General features: G+C 42.8%; 1 protein-coding gene across 3 annotated transcripts; it reads left to right on the top strand.

Moving 5' to 3' along the window:
* The first annotated feature begins 1,304 nt into the window (after window positions 1-1,304).
* LOC106485380 (prosaposin) lies at window positions 1,305-26,700 on the top strand. Of its 3 annotated transcripts, XM_067299725.1 has the most exons (16): window positions 1,305-1,406; window positions 12,180-12,313; window positions 13,473-13,547; window positions 14,230-14,355; window positions 14,849-15,043; window positions 15,977-16,120; window positions 16,629-16,685; window positions 17,835-17,843; window positions 18,932-19,006; window positions 19,482-19,595; window positions 20,519-20,614; window positions 20,832-21,015; window positions 21,165-21,316; window positions 22,870-22,950; window positions 23,538-23,645; window positions 24,233-26,700. In XM_067299725.1, the coding sequence occupies exons 1-16, from the start codon at window positions 1,364-1,366 to the stop codon at window positions 24,266-24,268; spliced, it is 1,629 nt and encodes a 542-aa protein (XP_067155826.1). In that variant the 5' UTR covers window positions 1,305-1,363; the 3' UTR covers window positions 24,269-26,700. The 3 variants fall into 3 exon arrangements, with proteins under 3 accessions (XP_067155826.1, XP_067155825.1, XP_067155824.1); XM_067299723.1 differs by lacking the exons at window positions 17,835-17,843; window positions 18,932-19,006 and having other exon boundaries at window positions 1,306-1,406; XM_067299724.1 differs by lacking the exons at window positions 17,835-17,843; window positions 18,932-19,006; window positions 23,538-23,645; window positions 24,233-26,700 and adding an exon at window positions 23,440-23,531.
* The last annotated feature ends 313 nt before the right edge of the window (window positions 26,701-27,013 follow it).

Raw genomic sequence — 27,013 nt, 5'->3', positions numbered from 1 at the left:
TGTCTTATCCTGTGTGGATATAGACTGGGAAAGTGAAACAAAACAGATGCACTTCCTCTGCCTGCCTTCATGGCTCCTAACCTTTAAACTGCAAGTAAACCTTAAATGTTATCAACAAGCCTGATCCAGGAAAAAGCGACATGTGCATAGAGACCTAACACAGTAATACTGCTTATGCCCTTAGATGAGGGGCAATACCCTGAAGATCAACACATGTACTTGCACTGTATATTTAACAGAAAAAGATGTAGCTGTGACCGGCTAGTAAGATAAGAGTGGGGCTTGCAAAGAGTCTGTTTCTCTGGTTCACATCTGTGTCTAACTCTGGAGTGGTCCTTGTGTCTTCCAGAATTTTGGGTGAGACTCTTCTGAATTGTGATGGCCTTATGAGGTAAACGGAGAACGCCTCAGTTTTGGTGGAGCTGTGTAACACTGTACAACGCTCCCGCCCTCCGCATCTTCAAAAAGAAAGGAAGTAAAATAAATTCAACTGAACTGCGAAGCATAAGCCTTGCAGATCGTGAGCACTCCAGATGTGCAGCACTGGGTCTTTGCGAGCTGAAGCGAGACTGTGGGGAACGGCCAAGTGAAAGTCCCAAGGCTGTGAGAAGCACAGAGCTCCTCCGGACCTGCCATCAAGCCGCAGAGAGCCCCACGTATGGGTTTAACAGAATACGCGAGCTGGTGCCACAGCTCTGCGCGGTCCCAGCGGGTCTGCGAGGCACCAGTGCTGGCCCTCAGCTGAGCTTGTTTTGTTTGCCGATCCGGTACAAAACTATCGCGTTTCTTTTCTGAACTAGTTTGTTGTTCCAGCGGGCTGAATGAGCGCAGGGATGGGTCAGATAAGCGCAAGGGAGGTGGCAGGAGGAGGAGGAGGAGGTGGGGAGTTATCAGGGCAGGTGAGACCTTAATTGTACTCGTAGCTAGCCTTTCCTTGGGCCCCTTTGCAAGAGCCCCCAGGGACAGCTAGCCGGGAGCAGGAGGCTGCCTGGCCCCCGCCTCCCCACGCAGTAACAGAGGGCGCCGACCGTTACGGCGCGGCGACCGTTACGGCGCGAGGCTCTGCAGCGGCGGGCACCGTAACGGCCTCAGGCGGCGCGCGCGCGGCCCTGCCCGCCTGCGCCCCACCCCCTCCCACCCCCGCGGCGCCGCTGAATCAGTGTCAGGAGACGCGGAGGCCGAGGGAGCATGCGCGGAGCAAGCCGCGGCGGGGGCGGGGGAGCGCGCGCCCCTGTCCTGGCGCATGCGCATGCGCCGGAGGGAGGCGGCGAGGAGCCCGCGCCTGCGCAGTGCCTCCGGGCGCAGGCTTTATAGAGCGGGGGATCAGCTGACGCTCCGCATTGCAGACGGGGCGCGGGGGACAATGGCGCGGTGGCTGCTCTGCCTCCTCGGGCTCCTGGCGGCCGGTAAGCGACCGCCCTCCCCCTCCCCTTTCTCCTCCGCCGGGGCGGCTCCCTGCTGCTTCTCCCCTTCTCGGCACCCGTAGCCGCGCCCCCCTCCCCCGAGGGTCTGGCGGCGTTGCCTGGCAACGGCGGCCCGGTGGGGCCGGGGTCGGTGCGCGGCGGCCCGCGGTGGCGGCTCCACCGGGCCGCGGGGCCCGCCCGCCTCCTTGGAGCGGCCTCCGGCGGCCCTGCGGGGAGGGCGGTGGCGCAGCCGTCGCCCGGAATGGCCTTTCTCGTCTCGTAGCGCCCGGGGCCCGCCGGCGCGGTGCGCGCCGTGCTGTGTCACTCCGGGCCCGGCTGCCAAAAGCCCTTGGGAAGGAAGCCGAGATAAGGGGGGGGAGGGCTGGCGAGCCGCCTCCCCCGGGAGCGCCCGTCCGGCCCCGCGGCCGCAGCGCTGCCGCGCCGGGAGTGGCTGTGGTGCAACTGCATTTCACGCTTAACGGTTCCGCGGGGGCACCGTGTGCCGCTCTTGCGCAGCGGGTTGCTGTGCCTGGCTGCTGTACTGCGGCACAGGCGCTGTTGGGGCAGATGGAAAGAATGAACGAGACTCTTAAGGGCTTCTGCAGGGTGGTTGTGTGCTTCTGTAGGGCCGAAAGAGCTGACTTCAGGAAAAGTCGCCCAAGAACAACAGTCAAACACATCGAGTAGGAAGAAGTTCGTGGGAGAAACCTGCCTTTTCCACTACTTGTAGAAAAATGACTTATTAAGGATGGCACTGTGTCAGCAGGAACACTAGATTTTTTTAATATGCATTTCCGATTCATAAATGAATATGACCTCCTTTAGATCAAAGTAAGGACAATTGGTGGAAACCGTATTTTCTTCTTCCAGCAGCTGCTATAGAGCCTCTGGCTGATCTTTGCCATTTTGAGGATAGCAAGGTGTTAAGCTGCTTTCAGATGGTGGGAGATAGTCTTCTATTTTATGCTTTCAGCAGTCTCGCTTTCTGAGTCTCCTGCACCAAATGGATAACTATTCTGTTGCTGTTAGCTGCCTTGCTGGTTGTTGCTGAGGTGAAAATGCTAGGGGCAGGGAAGGGTAACTGCTACTCCTATCATCAGCTTTATGCCTAGAAGTTAGAAAAGACAATGTTTGTATTTTATACTCTGCAGTAACTAGATGGGGCTACAGAAATGGACATGGACTGACTAGAAGAGTGTCTTCCTTAACTTCATGGTATAGAGTTAATCACCAGAAACACCCAAGGTAAAGGTCTAATAGCAGGTGACAGGCTGATTTACCTGGCTTTCTGAGAATTTTCTTTTAAGGGGCTTGTAAGTGCACAGCTTGTTTGCTCAAGAGTTTAACACCCCCATGCTTCATGCAAGTCAACCAGAGAAGAACCAGACTAGGTGTTTAAAAAGCATAGGAATAACCACTTGGCAGAGAACAGTAAGTAATGCCTAAGATGGTGTGCAGTTGGTCAATACTGCAGTACTTAAGGAAGTACTGTTTTAATGTGCTTATATATTGATAATTCAACGAAGAATCTTGGCCTGGAAGCAAGAAAACGAATGTCATCTTTCACCCTGCTTATTTGCTTTAATAGTATGATTTCTGTTTCTTGTCCACACTGAAGTGCCATCAGTTATTTTTATTGATATTGTTTCTGAGTCACTAAAGTAGGTGTAGTGTTGTGCTTAAAAATAAAAAGGATTTGTCGTGAAGTGTTCCAAGTTTCACATTGGTGCATTTAAGGAAATTATAATGAGAAACCAGTTTAGCAATGAGAGTTAACTTGGTCTACTGGTTAAATGCATGTGTAGCAGCTGAGCATAGCAGAAGACTTGTTAGGCCTGTCTGTCTCTAGGAAGTCACTGTTTTAACACAAACATCTGTCTCTTTTTCCCCAAGTTCTGTTATGACAGCTATTTGACTTGCCTATGATAGCATCATGCAGTTCTTCCTTTAGGTTTTGCTGTGACACCCAGAATACTGATTTCTTCTACCAAGTTAACAAATTAGCTGCATCAAAATCTAGCAACTCCTGTTGTAGCTTAATAGTTACTTGGCTGACTAGGGTTGACCTACTTACAGTGCTCCTGTACATCTTTCCTTTAAAGGAGAAACTGTGGAAATAAAGCAGGGCATAGAGTTCTTGTTGGACCTCAGGACTACTGATATGCTCTGTGATTATTGCTGGTATTTGACACCAGGAGAAAAGAAAGGCTGGGTGCCTAGCTGTAACAGCAGTTACTCTGAGCTGGAAATATTTTTCTTATTTTACCAGGAGAAAATAAGTTAGCTTGAGTGGAGAAGTAGAAAGCTTGATGGCCTTTTTTGTTCCTCCTAAAATAGGCTTAATCTTCCTTCTTCCCTGAATTTTAGTCTAATGTATAATTCTTCTAGTAAACATAGGCAAGAACATCCAGCAAAAAAGGCAGAAACTGAAGGCCGAGTTAGTCTGTCTGGTTTTAAGTTATTGGAGGAGGAAGGTGTAAAAGGCAGATAACTGAGCTTGGGCTAAGATCAGAAGTTTACAGGCTTGTTCTGGTTAGGAATGTGGTTTCTAACAAAAGCTATGCCTGTGCAGCCGTTTACTGTAGATGAAGTGGGGGATGGGGGTGGGGGAGACTTTATCTTAAAAAAATTGTATCCTTGTTTTCTTAGAGGAATAACATAAGATGCTGTGGGTATGAGAGGTGTCTTAAAACCACCACAAGAAAATGGTGCTTTGATAAGTATGCTGTTAAAATGTGACTTGTGTGTAAACCTGTTCTTTGCAAAAGAGAAGTAGAATTCCTTTCCTTCTAAAGGAACTGAACAAACTGCTCCACATATTCATGGCTACTAAGTGAAATGTGTAATTCCTTCTGCAGAACTATTTAAATTCATGTAGCCTTTTTGCAGTTTCAGTTTGTGCTATTAACGATACCAAAACAAGTTATGAATAGCCCTGGGAATCTCTAAGAAAAGTCCTGGATGATGGAACAAAAGAGTGAATAGAAGCTTGTCAACAAAAACTAAACAGCATTCATCAGGTGACTCATGTTAGTGGGGGTTCTCCAGGAGGATGGACTCTGCTGTCTGAAGCAGGGGGATTTAATCTGACAGACTGAAAGCTTTTTACTTTGTATCAGTAGGGAAATAGAACCTGCTACTGCTGGCTGTCAGTAAATTTTTGTTTTGGTGTCTTATGGTTGATCTGATTCTTCAAAGCAGGTTTTGGGACAGTGCCTTAGAACCACATGACAAAAGCAAGAATTCTTTTTTCTCCTTTGTGTAGCAGTTTGTGGTAATTGATTTCTTGCCATTAAGATTTAAGACCCCTACTGTAAGTTAAGGGGCACTTTTGTAGTCCTTTGTGTGATGTGCATTCGTTTTAAGATAATGCTTGTCTATGTTTACTGGGCCACAGAGCAACATTTAATTTCAGATATTAATATTTCTCCTCTTGGAGTGAAGAGGAGACTCAAGTTTGTGCTTCTTACTCTGACTTTTTGTTTAAAAACTAGTCTACAGACTGGAAAAGTCTGTAGAGAGATTTTTCTTGGAGATGCTGAGTAAATCTTGCAAGATTTCAAGGTTTACTCTTTCTAAATGTAACAGTTTAAAATCCTTTGACCATGCTCACATTGGGATGCAAGCTATTAGTATTCACAGATTAAGCATTTTCATTCTCTTCTGCTGTCAACTGCTTCATCACTGCCTTCCTGGGTAGGTTAGTCTTTCACCTCTTGCACCATAGTTTGTCATTTCCAGGGTCTCACATAGGTAACTGCTATCCTCATGGAAGTTAGTCTTTGAAATGGTCCTTTTCATCCCTCTGGTGTACTTTGGCTCTGTTCGGCTGCAGTGGTTTAATGTACTTCCTTTTCCTAAAGGAACTTCCTGTCAAGGTATGTTCCATGTCTGGTGTCTTTCATTCTGCACTGAGGTGCTGCTCTGGTGGTGTGAAAAGTAGTGTTGCTCCTGAGGCTTTGTTGCTTCCTGGAGTGTCTTCAACTGCCATGCTGTTTTCTGGAGTCTTTGGATGTCATTGGACTTAACATGCTCTGTGCTTGGACTGTAGTGTAACCTGTGATCAATGATCAGAACTTTGTCTTGTAGATATGGCTCTCTGAATAAAACGAGCAGGCTTTTCAGTTCTTTGCGGTGTGAATGTACCTGGGGTAAAGGGAATGTTGAATACAGAATTTCTACAGACACTGGCATGAAATGCCTCCTTTCCCTAAGGAGGGGAAAAAGAAAAACCCAGAAGGAATGGGGATGGAAAGGATGCATGTTCAAAACACTTAGGCATATTTCTGCAGGCAAAAATGCTTCTCAATTCTAGGGAATAACTTAACATACTCTGTGGGACTTCTTTCTCCTTACAACTACCGGATGCCCTTGCAGAATGTCCAAATGTCTCTTCCAGACTGTCAGAAGAATCTCGGGCAGAGGTCACTGCCTGGCAACCTCTGGTCAATGGGGAAACTCTGGGTCTCTTGCATCCTTTATAGGGACTGTGACAACTTATGCCACTAGCCAGTAAATTAAGGCATGGCTGGTTAATATGCAGGCATGATTTGTCTTTATGTTGTTTCAGATTTTGATTCTTAACTGAACCTGTTGGAGCTCTTTCATTAAAAGTAGTTTGATTCTGTGACTTAATAATAGTGATCCCTGCTAACTAAAGTGGTATTCAAAGCCATTGGAACATTGATGCTTATTTTTGCTAGCTTTAGTAGTCCTACAGCAGTCAGCAAAGCATTTCCTTTTAAGCTTTGGAAAATGGCATTCTTGCAATGCTGCCTTCTCTTGTGCAAGTGTTAGGGAATAAAAATTTCCCGGAAGTTAGTAAAGGTAGTACTTCAGTAGTAAAGAGCTGATCTTACTGCTCTGCTATCATTAATTTTGTTGCGATTGCTTATATGTACACAAAACTGCTCCTCATACCATGCCTATCCTCTGGTGAGGGAAACAAGGAAGCATTTGAGGTATGAACAGAGTTCTACAGCAGAGGTAATGTACCAGAATGTGAGTGCACTTGCCACTTTGAGGAAAAGCCTAGTTATGGGCTTAACTCAAAAGTAGTCACTTGTGAATTGCACTAGTTACAAGTATTTTGAGTCTGATTATTTTATCAGTGGATGTTGGACAGGAAGACCCTGATTTTTAACTGGCATCTAGAATACCAATAACATCTAGCCAGATTTCATCTGTTCTTCCTTCCTCCTCTCCCCAAACTGCCTGCATTCTCACGGATACTGTGGTCATTTTACTGTCTCACTAATTCAAAAGCTTAATAGAATTTAGGGTGTTATTAGCATGTGATAGGGTTACAACTTGTAAAATGTCACTTAAACTCACTCCCTCTCCAGAGAGGCTGTGGAGTACCCAGCTCTTCAGATAACTTGAGGTTGCTCCTTGACTTGTTGACACTTTGTAAGATTTGGTGAAGAGAAGTAGATCCCACTCAACTTTTTAAATGTGAACACACTTTGCATTTGCAGCTCTTGAAGGAAATGGGAAAAGTCAGTAACTGACTGAGCCCAGAATGGAGTAGACTGATAGTCATGTGGCCTCTGGGTGTTCTTGGGAGATAATGTTTAACATTGTCAAGTGGAGACAAACCTGGGAAAAAAGCCTTTCTCCTGGTAAATGCTAGTATAATACTAGGAACAAATCAATTCTGTCATGAAGACTTAGGAGTTGATAGCATTCCAGGTAATCTCCCAGATTTGCCTTCAACTCACTGGAACAAATAGCCTGTTCCTTTTCTTGCCAGCTACAAGTTAATTTGTCCAGGACTATATTGATGGTGTTCTAACAGGGTTAGGCTACTGACCTGGGCCTCCAAGCAAAGGAGTCTCTTCCTATTCTGCTGTTAACCTTCAGCTTCTGGAGTATTTTGATTTTGTTGTCGGGCTTCAGGCTGTTTCTGAGGCAGTGCTTGACAGATGGGTAGTCATCTGCCAGAATAGACATAACCATCAGAGGTCATAGTAAGTATGACTCTCACTTTGGTTTCAAGAAACTAAGTGTCTGCCAGGACCTTAGGGTGGCTCTGGATCTTCAGCCTGGCTAGAAAACCAGAAAGGTTAGGAAATTAAGATCTGAAAGCCTTTTCATTTGGTATGTGGATGGTATTTCCATGTCTCATTCTCCTTCCTCCTCCATTGTCTTTCACTCCTTAATATATTAGGAAATGCTTGGTGGAGTAAAAGTTCCTTCTAAAATCAAATAAACCAGGTCTGAAGTAGGTCACGGAGGGGAAAACGCAATCAAAGGGAGTGCTGAAACACCCTAGCCTTCAGATAAACTTGTTTGGCACACTAAAAATAGCAGCTTTTAAGAACTTCGGGGAGGGGGGCAGGTTTGGGTGGACATGACATGTGACTGGAGAGCTGATCTACAGGGAAAGGAGAGATCTATTTTAAAATGGATGACCTCAAGTAGGTAAAGAACAATACATAAAATAAAGGGATGCCAGAGAAAACCCAGTGAGATTACTGTCTTAGTTATCCAGCAAGCATTAAGAGTTGTGAGGTGACCGACAGTGCTTTGTTTTCTCTTGGTGTCTTGCTGTGCAGGGGATGTGAAATACCATGCTGAGACTTCACCCCTCTTGCAGGAGAGATGATTTTAAGGGAACAGGCAAGATAACTATTCCAAACTACAAACCATTTGTTCTTCTGTGAACCAACAGTCTTAACATGCTTTGCTGACAACTTTCCTTCTGTTTTAACATGAGTTAAAACATGAAGGAAAATACTGTCTCCAAAATGAAATGGAAGAATAAGTTGAGGAAGAAGTAGTGTGAGCAGTAAAGGATTGAAGGCTGTTTTCTGAATCTGCAAAATCTGAATTAATGCAGAGCTTTTGCCTTTGTTTCCCTTCCTGGACATTCAGAAAGGGAGGGTGGATAATGTTGTAGTGAATATGCACCTTTTTATTTTAGAAGTTGTTATATAACACTTTTGGTGTGTTATAGAACAATGCAAACTTAACTAAAAGTTACTGTGGAGGATGGGAGGGGGAAAAAGCCATGCTTAGTACATGTAATCTTTGTTCTATAGCTGCTCATATATAGCTCAAATGTGAGTGATGTGTGCCCCTAAAGAATGAATTTACCTAGCTACCATTTGACCAGAAAGATCTGTATTGATGAAAGTATCAAATATAAAGTTATTTTCTCAGAAGGAAGAAACTTCCCCAATGTCCTTTAAAGCTGAAAGGATACTTCTGTTCATCAATATCCCATTTTCTGTGGATGAAGTACTCTTCTTTGCATAGGTCAGGTTTCCTGAATCTGTTGGCTGCTTTGACAGAAAAAGCATGTAGGTATACTAGCACTTCCTTTTGCTCTGCTGTTGTATTCAGGAGTGAGGACTTGAAATAATACTGGTAGGGAGGTGTTTGGGGGAGTTTTTGTGCATCTGAAAGCTGGTTTTCAATCTTCTCTGGCTTATAAACAAGTAATGTGCTTGAGGCTTCTTGTACTTCGTGGCTTCTGTTGGTTTCATGTTCTTTCCAAGCTTCTTGTGGCTGCACTCAGCTGTTGAGGATTGCAGATGCTGTTAGTGGCATTATCCTCAAATGTGAAGTTGGCTGTGTGGCCTGCAGCAGTGCTTTGAGCAGAATGTGGCTCTGTATGTCAATTCTAGTATCTGAGAACTTGCTCTTTTCTGTGATGGTGAGACTTCCGATGCTGGGAAAACAAGGGAATTAGAGGCATAAAGTAGTTAATGTACTAATAGAAATGAATCCTTCTAATATTAAGCCTTTTTTCTTTGTGCCTGGAACAGAATCATCTGCAACCTGTGCTCTCACTCTACACCTCAGAGGGTATCAGACTGCAGTATCAGACTGCTGCATCACTCTTCAGTTATCTTCTGCCGTAGTGTCATAACCTTAAACCCTGCTGTCCTGCCTGTATTGCTTGCTGTATCCTGGCAAAACAGAGCATTAGTGGCTACTCTGTTGCAGCACTCATGTTTGATACAGAAGCCAAACAGCATGGAACTTAATTTTAAAGATGTGCAGCAAAGAAAGCTGATAAACATGCATTTAAAGCATAGTATTTCTTCTGTCCTGTACCTGTAATGACCAGATCAGAAGCAATGTGGAAGAAGGAACAGGACTAGCTGTTAGACACTCTGCAGAAGCTGGAATGGAGCTTTCAGTTTAGGCAGTGACAGACTTGTATTAACAAAAGCCAACCAAGAGCAGAAAGCTATTGAAGAGTTAGATCAAACCAGTGTAAGTTGCTCTGAACTCCTTAGTTTGATTTCTTTTTAATGGCCTGTTATATCAAACAGTTAACCTATTGAGCTAACTTTTCAGGAGTCTTGTTCTGTGGTTTCAAACTGGAGAGGATGTGTAATTCTCTTGATTTCTGGAACTAAAACCATGGGTTACTACCTGTGCTTTTCAAACAGGGTTTCCAACTAGTTAAGTCAAGCCAAACCTGACTCTACCTTAAGGAACTTCTTACCAGTGTTCCAATACCAGAGTCTGAATAGGAGAAAACTTTTCTCCAACTTGGAGTGTATACTTGCTTATTGTCATCTTGCCAGAGCTGACCAGTTTAAGTCTGACTTTGAAATTTCATTTTTTTAATTCTTGCTACTTCCAGGACAATACTCTAACTTAGAGCAGGCTGTCTATAAATATTTTGTGACCATGCACTCTTACAGATTTTGAAGTTTGACTCATATGGTTTTTACAAGCAGTCCTAGTGTGATATCTTGCTAAAGAATAATCTAGTTTCCCTCTGGGGGAGGGCAAGTGGTAAACTTGCTTTTGTGTGGAAGATTAAGTTTGCAGAGCACATTTTCTTAAAACGAATGGGTCATTTCTTCATGAGATTCAGTAACAGGCCTTAAATCAGCTGAAAACTACAGAATCTACATCTATTATGCTGTGTTTATCTTGCTCTAACTGATGTATAGTTTATTTCTGCCTAAGAGATGCACTGGTAATTTGGCCATTAAATTGATTGTCTAATCGTTTAGAACCAAGAGGCAGGAAATAGAAAAGTGACTATTCCTCTGTCATAACCTCACTGGAACTTCATAAGAATCAAAAAGCTTAATTCCTGTTTCTAAATTTAGATAATATGCTTTTACAACATTGAGATGTGTAAACAGCATTGATATCAAAATAATGGTTCCTAAATGGCAGCTATATAACTAGCAAAATTTGAACAGGCAAAACTCTGACAGCGGTGCCTCATCAACTTAGACCACAGTGGAGTTCATTTGAGCCTGTCTGCTGTAGGATTTGAGAGGTGTCTCTGGTTACTGGGTTGGAAGTTGTTTCTTCATTGGTTAGTATAACCCTAAGAGAGAGACTGCTGAACAGACTCAGCCTGCTTGCTGACAAAATGGCTTTAGAAAATCGGGAAAGTTGGGTTTCTCTTCCAGGGGCCTTCGTGAACCGGCATGAAAAAAACATAGCTTGGACTTGTCCTATTACTAATAGTGCAGATTCCTCACAGTTTCTTAGGGCTGTCCATGAGTAGTAGCTTGTGTTTTACTTCTAAACTTCATTGGGTGCAAGACAATTTTTGGTGTGGGAGGTAATGTAGGTCTTGCATGTTAAATTCTCCTGTAGCCTGCTTCTCTGGAGGATATGGATGACTTGAATCTTTGTAATCACAGCTCTTGTAGGCACTTCAAGTAAACCCTCCTATTCTTGTGTTGGAGCAGAGGTGCCGGAAAAGAGGTTGAAAGCTGGAGAGTTTATAAAGGGAGACTAAGGCTTGGCAAGAACACACAAGTTTTGTGAATTTTGACATTACCTTAAGATCAATATTTAAGGTAATGCCAGCCTTGTCGTCTTGGAGCCTTTTGAAGGGAAAGGGGATATGAGCCAATAAAATGTTCTAGATATAGGCATCTGTTCATAAGTGGCTTTCAAAGGAAAGTGATCCTTCTGGTGTACTTGAATAACCTGTCTTTAAGATGTCTTGCATGAATGAATAGCATGTTCAAATAACACTAGGTAATTTTATATTAGTTAAGGATCTAACAGCAGGAGACTGCTGCTGTCAAAAACTAGAGCTTGTTCTCCAGTTGTGTCTCAAGCTTTCTGTACACAGCTGAAGAACTAACAAAGAGGAAACAGTCTAAATATGTTCAACTGCTTTAAAAATTATTTGGTTAAAATATCTCACTTTGCTTTCTGCCCCTCTTTTGCTTTGACTTTCTTGAAACTGTTTACAAACTGCTTCAATCTGTATATGGCTCTTATGTCCTTCATGCAATGTATTGGGGCTTGTAATCAAATCGTTTCCTTGCTCTCAGCTGATGTGTGAGGGGAAAAAGGTGGATCAGCTAGGAGAGGGTGTACAGATGACTCTGCCAAACTAGGTGTGACTGCTGGGTCAGTTGGTGACTGAGGACAGTAGGGTGAGAGCAGGGGTGTTGTATCTTCTGGAATCAGGTCTGAGGTGTGGACTTCTGCAAGGAGCAGTTTGTTTCATGACATCTGGTAACATGCGTTCTTCACCTTAAGCATACTGTTTTGCCAAAGGTGGATGGTAGGGGAATGCACTGCTAAGGTGGTGAGGCTCAGGTACTTCTGTAGCAAAGTTCAACTGCTTGTTTTTTCTGGAGTTCTTTGGTTATGTCTTCTTTGGACTCATGCTAACATTTCAGGGTAGAGATTGCTGGATGGAAATGTGCTTATGTTACTAAATCTAAGTGGCATAATGGAAAGGCAATAATTATACCATATTGCATTACCCTGTTTACTTTGGAATGGAAATCATTCAAATGTGCAGTTGAATTCTTTTTTCCTTGGCAGCTGTGGCAAGCCCCCTTCTGTGGCAGAAGGATTGTGTGAAGGGTCCTGAGGTATGGTGTCAGAGCCTTCGGACAGCATCACAATGTGGAGCTGTGAAACACTGTCAGCAGACTGTCTGGAGCAAGCCTACTGTAGTAAGTATCAACTACTGAAACTTCTTTCAGTCTGGTTTGGGTAGCTGGTTTCCATATGCTAATGAAGATTTCCAAGGCTCTGATCAGAGTTAAGTGCTACATCTGACTACGCCTTGGTTCCTGTGCCTTAATTTAGATGCTAAAGCTTGCTTTCCACTTCTCTTACCTTGCACAACTTGTCTGCTGACTGCTCCTATGACCTGTTTTGCAATTACTGAGCAGTACGTGGAATGGAGCTAGTGGTTTTTCAGATTCAGTCCTCTGAAAGACTCCTAACTCGGAACCTTTTCTTATTCTTACACTGAGCCACACCACACTGATATTACAATAAAAAGTTTTTTAAGTATTTTCAGTCTTTCCTATGAGTTAATATTCCACAAGATACAGTGTATGCTAAATCATGAATAAAAGGGCACAGTCATTGCATTTAACATGACTTTAAGTCATGTTTGTACTAAATGCAAGTGCTCCTTTACTAGATGTAGCTGTAGTTTGCTGTATGGTTTCACAGCTTCTAGGGAAAATGTGTTTAATAGATGCAATCAACTTTGCTGCATCTCTGCCTAGAGAAAAGCAGGGGAAGGAGCTTATGTTAGATTGGCAGAGCACAATTAAAATGTATGAGGCTGTTATCCAAGTTCACATATACTGGAAGCATAGGAACTTTTCAATTTCTGGTGCTTTTAGGGGGGGAAGTTGTGTTTAGTCCTCTTCTGGGCTGCAAGTTTGAATTCTGTACTCTGCTGCAAGTTCTGCTTTGCACAAAATACTTAGATTCATATGAATTGTTTCTTAATTTTGTCCCGGAATTTTGGAAATCTGGATGCTTCAAAGAGCAAGGTAAAGCAGGTTCAGGAGAAGGCTTCTCAGGGCAATGTACTTCAGGTTGCACGTGACAAGCTGTTAAACTTTGTAGGTGTGGGGTTAGGTGAAAGAAGCAAGTGGCAGCATGCCTGATTTCTCATTTTCTGTTGATTTACTGAAGAAATTGGAGGTGGACATGCTTGAAATAGCTTCCCCCCTCCCTCCTGCAGCTTCAGCCAATATTTCTTCTTTCGCTTTATTTCTTAGTGATCCTCATCCTCCCCATTCTTATTTGGACGCTACATTCAGATGTGCTTAATTCTGTCCGAGAGTAACCCTCTATTTCTCTCCCTAGAACAGTATCCCCTGTGACTTGTGTAAAGAACTTGTAACAGTGGCTGGCAAGGTTTTGAAGGACAATGGCACAGAGGTAAGCAGAGCTCCCCTTTCTTTGTTCAAAGGTGGTAGTTGGCTTCCTTGTCACAAGATCTCAAGCAGAGGGGGTAGAAGAGTAATCTCTGTTTACCAAATTTAAACAGTGAATGTTGAAAGGAGCCAAAATACATAGGATAAAGCTTTTAAACAGCCTAGTTCAGTCCAGACTGGCAAATTCTAGAGCTATCCATCTGTAACACATCTGTGATTAAATGTTTAGTTCAATTGTTCTTGTGCCAGTGGGCCATTGATCCTAAAAGGTAGGATACATCCATCTCTAGAAGTGGATGATTACATAAGGTAAAGTGGACTTTATTTTAGTTGAATGACTTTCTCCCCTTGTTCTTTTGTGAACCCAGAGCACTTGGTGTAAACAAATCTGTCCCACTAGCCCATAACTTCCACCTCTTCTTGCATTTAAATGGTACATGCTAATAGGACTGCATTGTCCAGGCCTTGCAAGAAGTATTTCTTGTTTTGATTTTGGCAGTGTCTTGCCAAAGGTCCAGGGACTAGAGAAAATAGACCTATAATGTGAAACCTCATTCTGGTTTTGCTTGCCAACTGTCTTGACCTACCTGAGTCCAGGGGCTTTTCTGGGCTTTGTGTCATGCCTTTTGAGAATGGAAAGAGCTCTTCTGATGTATATATTGTCTATGACCTACTTTCTCTTACAGGAAGAGATCAGCTCTTACTTGGAAAAGACATGTGAGTTTCTTCCTGACCAAGGCCTTGTCTCTGAGTGCAAAGAAATTGTGGACTCCTACCTACCAGTTATCATGGATATGATCAAAGAAGAGCTAGTAAGTAGATAACTTCAACACTTACAAATTGTTGGAAACTGTGCCCCTGTTGATGCCTGAGTTTCTCTTCAATAAGACTGCGTATGATCCTTTCATCCTGTATTGATAACTAGTATTACAAGAATTGACAAATTTAATTGCAAGCCACTAAACAAGACTTGCCTTTATTTTACAAGCAGAGGATCCATAGGCTGTCTTCTCTTTTCTTGGTTTACAGGGAAAGAACAATTGTTTAATGCTTCAGATAAACCTGTGGAATCACCAAAAAACTGCTTTAGATATCTGAAAGTTGCTGCAGTAAATATTTTAAAGTTCTGTTAATGGTTCATGAAGATGAACGCTGGGGATTCTGAGGAAACCAGTTAAAACATGAAGACTACTTCCTTGCTGTGAAACTCACTTCGTGTCAGTTTCTAAAGCTGAATGACTGTCTCTAAATGTCATACATAAAGTGCTAGATTGATGACACTTTTGTATCTCTTATCTTCCTTAGGATAAACCTGAAGTGGTATGCAGTGCCCTGTCATTGTGCCAGTCCCTTCAGAAGCACCTTGCAGCAATGAAACTTCAGAAACAGCTCCAGTCCAATAAGATACCAGAGCTGGACTTCTCTGAACTGGCATCTCCATTCATGGCTAATGTGCCTCTTCTCCTCTACCCTCAGGACAAACCCAAGGAAGAGTCGAAGGTGAGGGTGTTGTAGTGTTAGTGTGCAAGAGTGATATTTTCTGTTCCAGAGCTTTAGTGCTCCTTTGTGTAAAAGCTTATTGATGATTATTGGTAAGGGATTGTCTTACTGGACTCAGATTAAGCTGACACATTTCACTTTAGTGACTGTCCAATGGTGAATTTTGTGCTGCTGCGTATAGACTGCTACCTTTTTCCTAGCCTATGTGTTTAAAGCTAAATAAGACGATAGCTGCAGCCACTATAGACTGTAGACATAACCTTGAATTAACAACTGTGGTCTACTAAGACAAGTCTTGTTCTGGGCTGTTCCCATCCACAACTGGTAGTCAAGCAGGTCTTACTGGAAACAATTTCTTTCAAGAGCAACTTTGGCATCAGTACTCAAAGGATTCTCCTGCATCCTAATTAATGTCTTGGCTGTGTCCTTCAGAGGAAGCGCTTGTCTCTGAAGTCAGAGGTGACAAACTGGATGGGAAAAGAACTGAAAAGCTGGCAGAGGGGAATAGATGAGACAACCTGCAGGTGTAGGCTGAGTCTTGATGGTAAGCTTGGGTCTGAAGTGAAACAGTTGAGTGGGTAGAGAATACTGTTGTGCAGTATTCTCTATCTGCATGGAGCACATGGATCTGTCACAAATGTAGAAGCTTCCTTCTGTAATAAAACCAAGGGATTTTGAAGATTTGGTATCTTAACAGTTATCTTGGGTTTCAGAGCTGAGTAGGTACCTCATCCCCATCTAGTGGCTGGTGTGCATACCAACACATACCAATAGCTTGTTTCTTTTCCTATTAGCTTGGCTTTTTAAGCCTTCTACAAGTATTTATGAAAGTGTTTACTTAACTAAAATAGCTTTTAAAACTTAGTAGTAACTGTGCTTCCAAATGAGCTATGCAAAGATTTGTGAATTTGTTTCCTTTCACTCTTTGCCCAGGGGACTGGAGATGTATGCAAAGACTGCATTCAGCTAGTTACTGATCTTCAAGAAGCTGTGAGGACAAACTCATCTTTTGTGAAGTCGTTAGTGGCTCATGCCAAGGATGAGTGTGACCGCTTGGGACCTGGAATGTCTGATATGGTAAGCTATCTTTAATAAAAGATCTGTCCCTATGCAGGGATGTAAAATAGCTTGTGCCTTAGTCCTCTCAATGTAATTCTATTTAATAAAACAAAGGAGAACTATAACATGTAGGATATGTTGCACAGTGTAATGGTTCAACACTTTCTGGTCAAAAAGTAGCAGGGGGAGGTGAGAGAGAATGAGTGTTGGGGTGGAAGAAAGCTTTAAGTTGCTGCTAGCCCTTAAAGGCACCTGTCATTAAAAATGACCTGCCAAGGTAATGTGGTAGTATTGTTGAGGGGGAGTGCACTGAGAGGAAGAGAAGGACTCATGAGATAAGTAGCTTGTGTGCAATGCTTGAGTAACATGAAATGCCATGTTATGTTTGAGGCAAGTCCTAGAAGGCAACAGCATAGTTACTTAGCAGGACAGCTAAATTAATACTTTGAAAAGTATAAGGAAAACTTTAACTGTACAGCTGAAGTGACTTTATTTACAGCAATATTTTCTTTCCCCCTTCCTGCAGTGCAAGAATTATATCTCTGAATATTCTGACTTGGCTATCCAAATGATGATGCACATGGTAAGATCATCAGAATGCAAAAAAGTGAACTGACAGCAAATATTACTTTGTGTAGCTAACTTATTTGGAAACAAACACCTATTTTTTACAATAAAGCTCTGGGGAGTGCTCTTGGTCTATGTATTAATTCTATGAACTTGGCATTTAATCAGATAATAGATTTGGTCTCAGGATGTGTACTTTAGCACTTTTTTCTCACAACCACTTTAACAGTGCAAAAGACTCTAGTCCTTTAAGACACAGTAAAAGAATCATTATGTACATTCTTCTATACTCTATCTCAGTCTTGTACTTAATTCACTTTTATCCTCAAAATACTACCTAAGCATGTTAGAGTTGGACTCTGTCATAGTTGACAAACTTGGTCCAAGTAAGTGTTAGAGAGAATGTGGTAATTGGAAGTCAGCCTAAACCTCACTTCTCTGGAGTTGCTAACTCAAGTCTGCTGCTTTCTGGGCTTTTGATAGGAGCAGTGGAAAGTGAGTAGCATCAGTTTTGGTCTTGTGCAGCAATATAAGTATATTTTGCCTCTGACCACTGCTGTAGTGCTTTTTTTATCTGGAGATCTCAAAGCCATTTAAAAGGTAAACTTTTCCTTAAAGGATGCAGTTCTGAGTTTTTCCAAGTAATGTAGCAAGTTATTGGTGAATTAACGTATAGAGTGCATGGCTGACTTGAACACTTGCCTCCAAAATAGTACGTACAGGATTTGAATTACTTCCTGTATGATTTGGTTGCCTGAATTTGACCAGTGGCCTTTGTTTTCAGTTCCTAAAGGCTGCTTAAATCTGTTCATATGCAGTTGGGGAGGAAATGCGTATCTTTATTCCAACAAGAGTTGGTTTCCAGTTTTGAACATAGCAATGGAGTAAGACCATACCTTGCATTGTCTAAGTGTCCTTTGAACTCTTTGGAGGCAGACTTACGCAGGATGCTTTAGTAGCTTGAAATAAATCATGCTGGTTAGCACTGTGCAGTTAAATGTGATGAGTTGCTCTAGCACTGCCAAAGTTTAAGTAGTAGATCTTTGGGGTGGGGACCACATCATATTCCATCTTCATGAAAAGAGTATATGTGGTTCAAATGCTTTTTTCTTAACTTATCTTTAATTTCTCCTATCTTTCTGTCTCCAATCTCCTCTGTCAACAGAAGGATCAGGTAGGTGAGCAACTTGCCTGTGGTGATGCCTTGCTTTTCTGTTAAAGGGCTTGTAGTTAACTTGCTATTAGTTGTGTACATGGTGTGACTGTACTCAGTTTTGACAGATACAAGGGATATTTATGGGATTAAAACAGGGAAAGAACAAGAGACTTCCTTCAGTGGCTCAGTCCTATTTCCAGCTCCAGACACCAGTTTGTGTGATACTAAGATTTAAGCTTGATTATGACTTGGCCAGCGGAGCAGAAAATATGCTTACCTTCATATAAGAAAGGTGTAGAAAATGTATGCCAGTGGCTCCTGTCAGCTTCTGGTTTTAAGTTTGGGGTCAAAAGGGCTTGAGTGAAGCTGTCCCTGGCTCTCCTGTTGGGTGACCTTTAAAACTAGGTTGGTGGTATAGATGTTCAGAGTATATGAATTAAAGAGGATGGAGGAGGCCTTTAGACTCCTGCTTCCTAGAGCTATTCGGGCTTTTAATTAAAATGGTCTTGGGGGACCTTGTGTCTGTCATCTCTCTGTGAGAGAACGTGTGTATGTGGTGTTGCTGTAGCATTAATATCTGGAAATGCTTATTACAATGCATGAACCAAAGGGCTTGACTTAAAGGTACTGCCTGAAGTAGTCTGAAGCAGTGCTGTATCTTTGAGATACTGCTTTTGCCTGTGCATGAGGTTATGGCATGATACATAAACACATAAGCCTCTGCTGTATGCAGCTTGATGCCATAGTGACAGGGTGGAGTGTGATCTTTTGTCTGTAGGACTGAAATAACTCTTAGCTTAAACAGCCTTTCTAAGGGGAAACTCAAGTTTTATGCATTTGCTCTGTGCAGTCTTTCTCACTTCGTGCAGGTATAATGCAGCCTCTTGCAGTAGTTTGTCTGCCTTGTGTGTTCAGCACTTATTTTCTGTATTTAGTAATGTAATTTTCAAAAACATTTGAGAAGGATTCAAAGCCCTTTGAAAGGCTTTGTTTTGCTGCTTTTTCTCTTACATGTGAGAACACTCAAAATACTTCTGTAGACCCTTGTAGAGAAGGGGGTTCCTGTAGGGTTATTTTTTTATATGGTTAACTTCTCTTTCTTATAGGCTGTGATCAGTAATTATGCAGGGATGTGTGTTACTGATTGCATAAAAGTAACCTTATTGCGTGCTTTAGAGAAGGTAGTTTGTGGATGAGAATTCTCTTCTAGGCATTTCTTTTACATCCTGGGTGACCTCTGAAGTCAGGATAATTAGCATCTTCTGTATGGTAACTTAAGGCTTTGTGGCAGGGGGGGAGTCACTTCACAGATGCAGGTGTGATGTGATGGTGGTGGCCTGTCTGGTGGTTTTTAAGTCAACTCCTTTGTGAAGGGCTTTCATACTGTGCTAGCTCATGGTAGGTGGATTTTTAATGGATGTGTCCTAACCTCTTCCTAAAGTTGCTTAACAAAACTGGAAATTTCACCTGGTAGCTGTCTTACCTATAACAATATCAAATGCTTTCACAATACTTGAAATAGAAGTAGTCTTGAAACATAGGTTGTGATGGAACCTTTTAAAGCTATGGTCTCTATTCTCTTTGCCCTCACACAGGCTCCATAGAAAGGGCAAAGAGTCATCTAGACACTTTAACTGATTATGCGTTTCTTTCCAGCAACCAAAGGACATTTGTGCCATGGTTGGGTTCTGTCCTTCCTTGAAATCTGTTCCTCTTCAGACACTAGTGCCGGCTCAAGTGGTTCATGAAGTAAAAATGGAAACTGTGGAGGTAAGATGGCCTTCTTAGTACTCTCAACAGCTTTGTGGTCCTTACTGCTTTGCTGTAATAAACTAGATGAAGCAGAAAAATACTTGTGTGTAGAATAATCCAAACCACACAATCTTGGTCTCTTTCTGTTCCTGAGGCTCTTCTGTGAGGTAGAAGAGCTGACTAATTTGCTAGAATAGCAGAGCTTATGTCAAACCAAAGCTATAAGGTATCACTTCAGGATTAAAATAGAACTCTTGTTTTAGCATTGAAGTATAGCAGCCCTTTTAACTTGGAGGGCAAAACTCTTGCTGAATTTGGGTTTTGCTTGATATTTGGAGTTATCATTCAATCCCTTTAAATAGGACAGCAGTGCATGTACATGAGTGTGGTCAGAGTCCACAAAGCACCTTAGCTTCCCATGGCCTTTGGGTTGAGAATTGTGCCAAGTTTTTTTCAAAAAAAGCCTTTTTTGAGGACAGTTTTAACTTCTGATTAACAGACTCTGAATGGAATCTCCTTCAAGTCCCTCTACTTCTAGGCTTTTTGTGCAAGCAGTGAAGCTCTCAACTCATTTAGTCTTCAACTAGTGAAAAACAAACAAAACCCCCAAGAAACAAAACACTTCCTATTTCGCTTCACTTTAGCCGCTGTGGGGATGCTTACTTCTCCATGTCTACAGGATTCGGCTCCCTTCCTTAAATGACCAAGGGGTCTTAACTGTACAAAATACTGCTCATTCACAAAGGTATTTTACTGAGATCTTTGAGGCTTTTGGCTTCTGTGATCTTTTGAATTCAGCTCAAACTGACTAGCTAGGTAAAGGAGATATCATGCTGCATCTGAACTTAAATGCTGTTAGAAACTTAGTTGTCCATGTCAGATGTGGTCAAGTGTTGACTTACTGTTTTGTATAAATACTATCTTTATTCTGTAATACTTAGAAAACATCGGTTCAAGAGAAAACATTTTCTGTGTGTGAAATATGTGAGACCATGGTGAAGGAAGTGACTGGCCTTTTGGAGAGCAACAAGACAGAGGTGTGTAAAGGGTGAAAACAGTAACTCTTTCAAAGCTTTGGCTAGAATGATGCTGTGTTATTGCTGCTTTGGAGGTGGAAGGTAGTTCATTTACTAGTTTTTCATGCAAGTGAGATTCCTGCCCTCCTTGGGCAGGACAAATAAGTAAGCAAACGTACCTAAAATTGAGTTGGATTTCTGCTTCCTCATTTGCCATGCATCCTTCATTATGCTCCAGGAGGAGATTGTACACGAAATGGAGATGATCTGTTACCTGTTCCCAGCAAGCGTCAAAGACCAGTGCAAAGACTTCATAGATGTCTATGGCCAGGCTGTGATTGATATGCTTCTGGAAGCAACAAATCCTGAAACTGTGTGTGTTATGCTGAAGTGCTGTGTAACCAGCAAGCCTCCTCAGCCAGGTTGGTAATGTGGAATCAGTGGTGTTGCCAAATGAGCTAGTTCACCTGTGATTATATCTTCTGTCAAGGACCCATGCCTTAGTCTGTTTAGCTTGATGTTGCCTCCTTTCTTTCACTTGGGGGAACTACACAAGCGTGTTTCTTTTCAGTTTTAGTGAAACCTGCAGATGGCTTCTGTGATGTTTGCAAGATGGTAGTAGCTTATGCAGACAAAGAACTAGAGAAGAATGCCACAACAGCTGAAATTGAGGCTCTATTGGAAAAAGTCTGCCACTTCCTACCAGAATCTGTCAGTGACCAGGTAAAGCACCTGTGCAGAGGGCAGACTAAAAAGCAATGTTAACTTGTGATCATCTGGAGCTATCCCTGTTTTGTTTGATTTATATAGATCCCACAATGACGGTTATGGCTACCTCACTCTGTTTCACCTGATAATCTGTGTACATAGTACTTCTAGGTCATTCTCTCTAAAGTGTCTTTAATTCTGCTATAAATGTCCAGATATTCATAAGAGATCTTTATTTGGTTGTCTCCAGCCAGAGCTGTTTCATCCTGCAAAGCAGAATTTGGTAGAGACCAAGGCAGTCAAATTGGCCACAGGTGCAGCTGAGGCTGACCTCTGTTCAGCAACCTGATCCTTCCTAGGGTTTCTCTCTTCCTAGTTAGGAGCAAAGGGTAGGAGCTTCATGTGTAGTAGAACAGAAGGCAGGGGCAGGCTTGATTGGAGGCCAGTCAAATGACCACATGGGCCTGCCTTCTGGCCAAAAATGGGTGGGCTACTAACAGATGACATGTTGCAGAGTATTGGAAAAGCTAGCGAGCACTACCTCATGCTGCTTAGTATAAAAATAGTCAGCATAATGCAGACCAGAGCTGAAGGAATCTCTCCTGCTAGAGGCTGGCAGGAGTTTGGAGTGCAGGGGGTTAGGTTTTCACATTCCCCATCGTTTAAGGGTTGGCACTCCTTTGAATAGATAGACTTTCAAGGACCTGACTCAGCTGACTGAATTGTGCTAATTTGCAGTCAGTAATGGTTTGCCTGGAAATCCTCTGAGAACAGTGTGTGGGAACTGCTGAAGGGTTTTTTCTTAGCACTGATCCTGTTCAGGGGATTAACAAAGTAATTGGAAGTATGCTGGCATAATTCCAGGGAGATAGCAAAAGGTAACACCTGCTAGGCTGTTGCTATCAAGATTTACCTGGAAGTCTTATTAGATGGCTGCTGAGTACCAGCAAGAGGCAACTACTTGAGTTTAGTAGGCATACAATATACAGGCTTATAAGTGGCAATGAAACAGTTATTCCTGCTGACTGCTGTGAGGTGGTTTGTAGCTGTGGTTCATTTATTAATCAGTGCCATTAGCCTCTGCTGAGAATGCTGACATCTTTCTGCACTTCGGAGCTCCTCTCCACTAGAGGGCCGATGGTTGCTGATGGGTGGAGTTAACACTGCTGCTGCCTGTTCTGAAGTTAACAGTAATTGTGCTAAAGCTGAAGAGGTATTACCACTTTGCTGCTGTCTTGTTCAGGATGTTTGTCTCCAGCTTGCGTGCTTTTCTCTGAGGTGGCAGTGGTCTTCAAACATCCAAGACAAAGCTTTGTAAATTAAAACCTGTCCTACTTGGTTCTTTTGCCCCTCCTGAACATAGTCATAAACACTACTATGTCTGTAGACAGAAACAGCTAGGTGATCTAGTCATGGTTAGTGCAGTACTGAGTCCTTGATCTGCAGAGCTCAAGCCTGTTTGGAGTGTTTTCAAGGATAGTGTACAGGCCTGATGGCACAAGGCTGTATCCTCCTCTAATCTTTTCTGCCTTTAACAGAAGAATCTCTCAACCTGTGTTTTGTTGCAGTGTGTTCAGTTTGTGGAGCAGTATGAACCAGTGGTTGTGCAACTCCTGGCACAGATGATGGATCCCACTTTTGTCTGCACTGTGAGTATCATGCTTGGTTTCATTCGGTATGGGCTCTGATACGGTCCTGCCTCTTTTTCTGTATGCCTTATGCAGACTCTGCTAGAATAAAAATTAGCATGCTGTCTGAATGCTTGGAGCAAATTCAGTTGTGCAAGGTCTCAGGCATAATGAATGGGCAGCTCTCTGCCAGCTGGCCTTGTGCAAGCAAGGACAGAGGACAAGAGCTGCCAGTGGCTATCCACTGTTAAAGGTCAGTGTCAAGGTACAGCATGCCCTGAACCTGATGAAGTTAAAATTACACTCACTGGAAAGGCTCCCCTTCCAGAAGCTGTCCATTTCTCAAAACTTAATATGAAAAAGCAGTTGTGGTAACTTAACTTTTCATCCTGTCTTCCTGTTTCAAATCTGCTTGTTCAGTTGCAAGTATGACTGTAGTGAGCAGCTGAACACACTATTGTGGGAGCTCCTGAGAATACTGTGGTGTTGTCTTTGTGTTCCCATGCTCAGGAAGTAGCTGATCAGGTGCAAGCTCAGATAAAAGGCTGGAATTGAGTTCTCTTGGTGCAAATAAAAAGATGCTGACTTTGCTGCTGTTCTTCTCACAGAAACTAGGAGTCTGTGCATCAGCTAAACAGCCTCTCCTAGGGGATGATGCTTGTGTCTGGGGTCCAGGTTACTGGTGTAAGAACATGGAGACTGCTGCTCAGTGCAATGTAAGTAAAGCAGGATTTTCCTTCAGATCCCTTTGATACCACTTCAGACTCTTCTGCTTCTACAGCACACTCCTAAAGTGGATGAATATCCACTTTTTTGAAAGGGGAACTAGCTAGAGATGATTACTTGAGTTTGACTAGAGGCTTTTCCTAGCCCTTAGCTTTCTTAGAGCAGACTGCTTCCTCTCACCTTTACTCCTATTCCCTACCCCTCTGCCAGCATTTCAGAATCCCTAGTGAGGTACAAAATGAGCTGTATATTTAGTCTTCTGTTCAGCAACTGACAGAACATGCCATGGCCTCTGATCAGGCTCTTAATTTGCTTTTGATAGTGCTGTTGGCTGTGTTCTTTGCCAAGGTGCAGTCCTTAATGGTTAAGGGTCATCAACATTCTTCCCTGAAACTTCTGGGAAGAAATAAGTTATTCATTAGTCTTCTCTTGAATCCTTTATTTTAAGGGAGAAAAAACAGACTTGCTTCCAAAAACCTTGGCTCAGAATAAGGTGTTGAATGGTGTAGACAGGTGCACTCCTGTTTGCAAATGAGCTTTTTTCCCCCCATCATGTATCCTATTTCTCTCCCTTTAGGCTGTGGATCACTGCAAACGTCATGTGTGGAACTAGAAGAAGTATTTCCAGTTCTGAAAGTTTGCTGTGACGCCTGAAAACGTGGGCTGAGGCTGGTGGAGAGCTGTATCTCCAGTGTCCCTCCTCTGCCTCATTAACAATTTGACCTTCAAGTTCCTTTATTGTAACTTTTCTGTAGCAGTGCTGCTGTTGAAGGATCAGATCTTCATTGTTCACTTAAAGATATTTCTGATTGTACAGTTTAACTCATTATGCTCCTAAAAATAGTCAGTGTTGTAGATTTTAATTGGTAGACTGAAGTGTTTTTAGGTGCTGAGAATGGCAGAGAAGATAAAATGAGATAAGGCTATTTTTTAATTAAAGAAAAGAACAAGACAGTGACTAAACTTTCAAGTGTCTTTCTGTAGTCAGCATTTGGAAGATTACATGCTTTGCATTTTTAACATCTGCCTGGAATATTAATTTTCTGTGTAACTGTAGGGGAACTCTAAGGGGTAATGTGAGTCCCTGACTCCCTTCGGCTGGAATTCTCAAAGCTTTACAAATGCAGGAGGGGACTTTGTGCCCAGCAACTTTCAAAGTAACTGGTACGTAAAGTACACTTGCATTTGAGTGACCACACTTAGGACTTGTGGTGTTATTGTAGCTAAGGAAACCCTCAGTCCACATTTGGATTGTGTCTTTTTCTTTCCTTGGACTGCTTGGTCTAAACACAGGTGTTCCACTGTCGGGCCCTGTAGAGACTTCTGAGGCATGTTGACATAGTTAGGGAATGGCTCCCTTTTGTCTTGTCTCAGCTCAATTCTGCTTAGTCTTGCAGCTTCCTACATGCAGCCAGCCTGGTGATAGGGAGGTAGAAAGGGCTGATTTGTAAAACATGAGTTGGGGAAGACACTAGGGTCTGTGCGTATGTCAAAGTGAGTTCAGTATAAAAGGCAGCATGCATGGAAAATGGCTGTATTGTAAACTGCCATTTCTTTCCTTGCTTTGTTTTCTGTCAGCATATTTCAGTCCTAAAACTTCAGAGGAGCTGAGGTTTGCTAGCAGCTTCCACTACTGCCATCCATTCAAACTGACACTCATCCTTTTGAATAGTTTCAAGTGTAACTTTTTCCAGAGTTTCCAAACAGTAATGGGAATGCATCTAAGTCACCATCAGTCTCTGCTTGCTAATGTACTGTAGTAGGTGCCTGACAGCTTTATTGCATACCTGACAACCCACCTTTACACATGTGCAGTAGAAAGCATCCCACTAAAATGGCCCTAACTTCTATTTTGTGTTGCACAGACTGTCTATCTTAGAGTTGTGACTCTTCCTATACTAGAACCTCTTACTGTACAAACTTGGCTATTAAAGTAGTGGAAAGATGCCCGGGAACTCAAGGCTTACATAAGCCTAGCAAAATGAGGTCTTGAATTGTTGGCAGTGCCTGAGCATGTCTTCACGCCTGTGCATTGCTGAGCGTAGAACAAGAAGCCCAATTACAGAAGACTGTCATGGCAGGCTGCTACCCAGAGAACAAGTCAGGCCCTTGAGGTAGGGGAGGGCAGTAAGAATCATGCTTCTGTGGCTTCCTGTGGACTGTGTAGCCCTTACCCGTGGGAAGTGTGTAATTCTGAACAAGTTAACCCCCAAAATACAGCCCCCGAAGTAGCTCTGAAAAGACCTTTGGAAAGGACACAGTGGGCAGAGGTGGAGCTTTGAAAATTCCAGTCCCATTCAGAAAGGTGCCGGTGATCGCTTCTAACTGTGTGGTGTCTTGGGTGAGGCGGGAGCTCTAGTAATGCTTTAGGAACAAGCAAACTAATTTTCATGGCGTTTAACTGAAAACCACTCAATTGCAGCTTTGTTACTTGTACATACTAAATGCCTGGGCAGTGTTGACAGATATCAACACTGATTTGTCTTTTCTGTTTGTATTTGTACAGAACTCTAAAGTGCTCATTGCTTTTAAAGTTCCCTAAAGATGTAAAACCTGAAACTTTCTGTCTTGGCAGGTTTGTGCAGTGGTTCCAGCGGTATGTCCTAATCAGGGTAGATATGCTAGATAGGCAATGGGCTCTCTTTAGCATTGTTGCCCTAGAGGTACAGGTAGTGTTACACCACACCGTGTAGTATGGTCTTCAATATCTTAAACAGGATAGTGTTCTTTAGCATGGGTTTGCGGGGTGGGGGGGGGTGGAACTGACCCTTGCTCTTACAGGTTCACAAAGTTTCAATTTTCCTGGGTTTTAGTATCGAACAACTCATGTTAGCAACCTTTGGGGCAAGATGAATTGGGGAAGCCCTATGCTGATGCAGGGAATCTCTTTAGTTTTCTCACTTCCTGTGGAATGTTGCACCTGACCTGCTTGAGTAATGTGTGTTGGGAAATATGTGGTTGCTTTATAAAAGAACATTGTCTTGATTTTTTTTTTTTTTTTTGCACAAAGGCTTCTTTAATGAACAATAAACTTCTGTAAACCAATGAGTCTGTGTGTTTTATTGCCTTGGTATGTGCTAGCTGCTGAAAGATCTTGTTAGCTTATCTCTGCTGCGGAGCCAGAAGGTGGCATGTTCCTCTATTGATACCTTTTGCAGTAAAGGCAGAGCAAGATGAGGAATCTGCAGTTGAAGGGCAGGGTTCAGGTTCCTATTTAGCTGCTATTGCATTGCGTCATGCCTGTCCCATCAAGCCTCTTAGAGCAGAGCACTGCTGCAAGTTAAAGGCTTGCCAAGGACTGCTACCATCAGTCTCTTTGCTGGATGAACGCAATGCCTGTGATGCAACATCAAGGTGT

This window comes from Apteryx mantelli, chromosome 7 (genome assembly GCF_036417845.1).
Source record: "Apteryx mantelli isolate bAptMan1 chromosome 7, bAptMan1.hap1, whole genome shotgun sequence".
NCBI lineage: Eukaryota > Metazoa > Chordata > Aves > Apterygiformes > Apterygidae > Apteryx > Apteryx mantelli.
Note: the sequence above shows the minus strand (reverse complement) of the source record. Positions and strands in the feature narration are given on the sequence as shown.

What these genes read in the sequence shown, in the direction of transcription:
- LOC106485380 (XM_067299725.1), top strand. Translation starts at nt 1,364, where the DNA reads ATGGCGCGGTGGCTGCTCTGCCTCCTCGGGCTCCTGGCGGCCG. An exon ending in CCTCGGGCTCCTGGCGGCCG is followed by an intron (nt 1,407 to 12,179) that starts GTAAGCGACCGC and finishes TTTCCTTGGCAG; the next exon opens with CTGTGGCAAGCCCCCTTCTG. An exon ending in AACCCAAGGAAGAGTCGAAG is followed by an intron (nt 15,044 to 15,976) that starts GTGAGGGTGTTG and finishes CTCTTTGCCCAG; the next exon opens with GGGACTGGAGATGTATGCAA.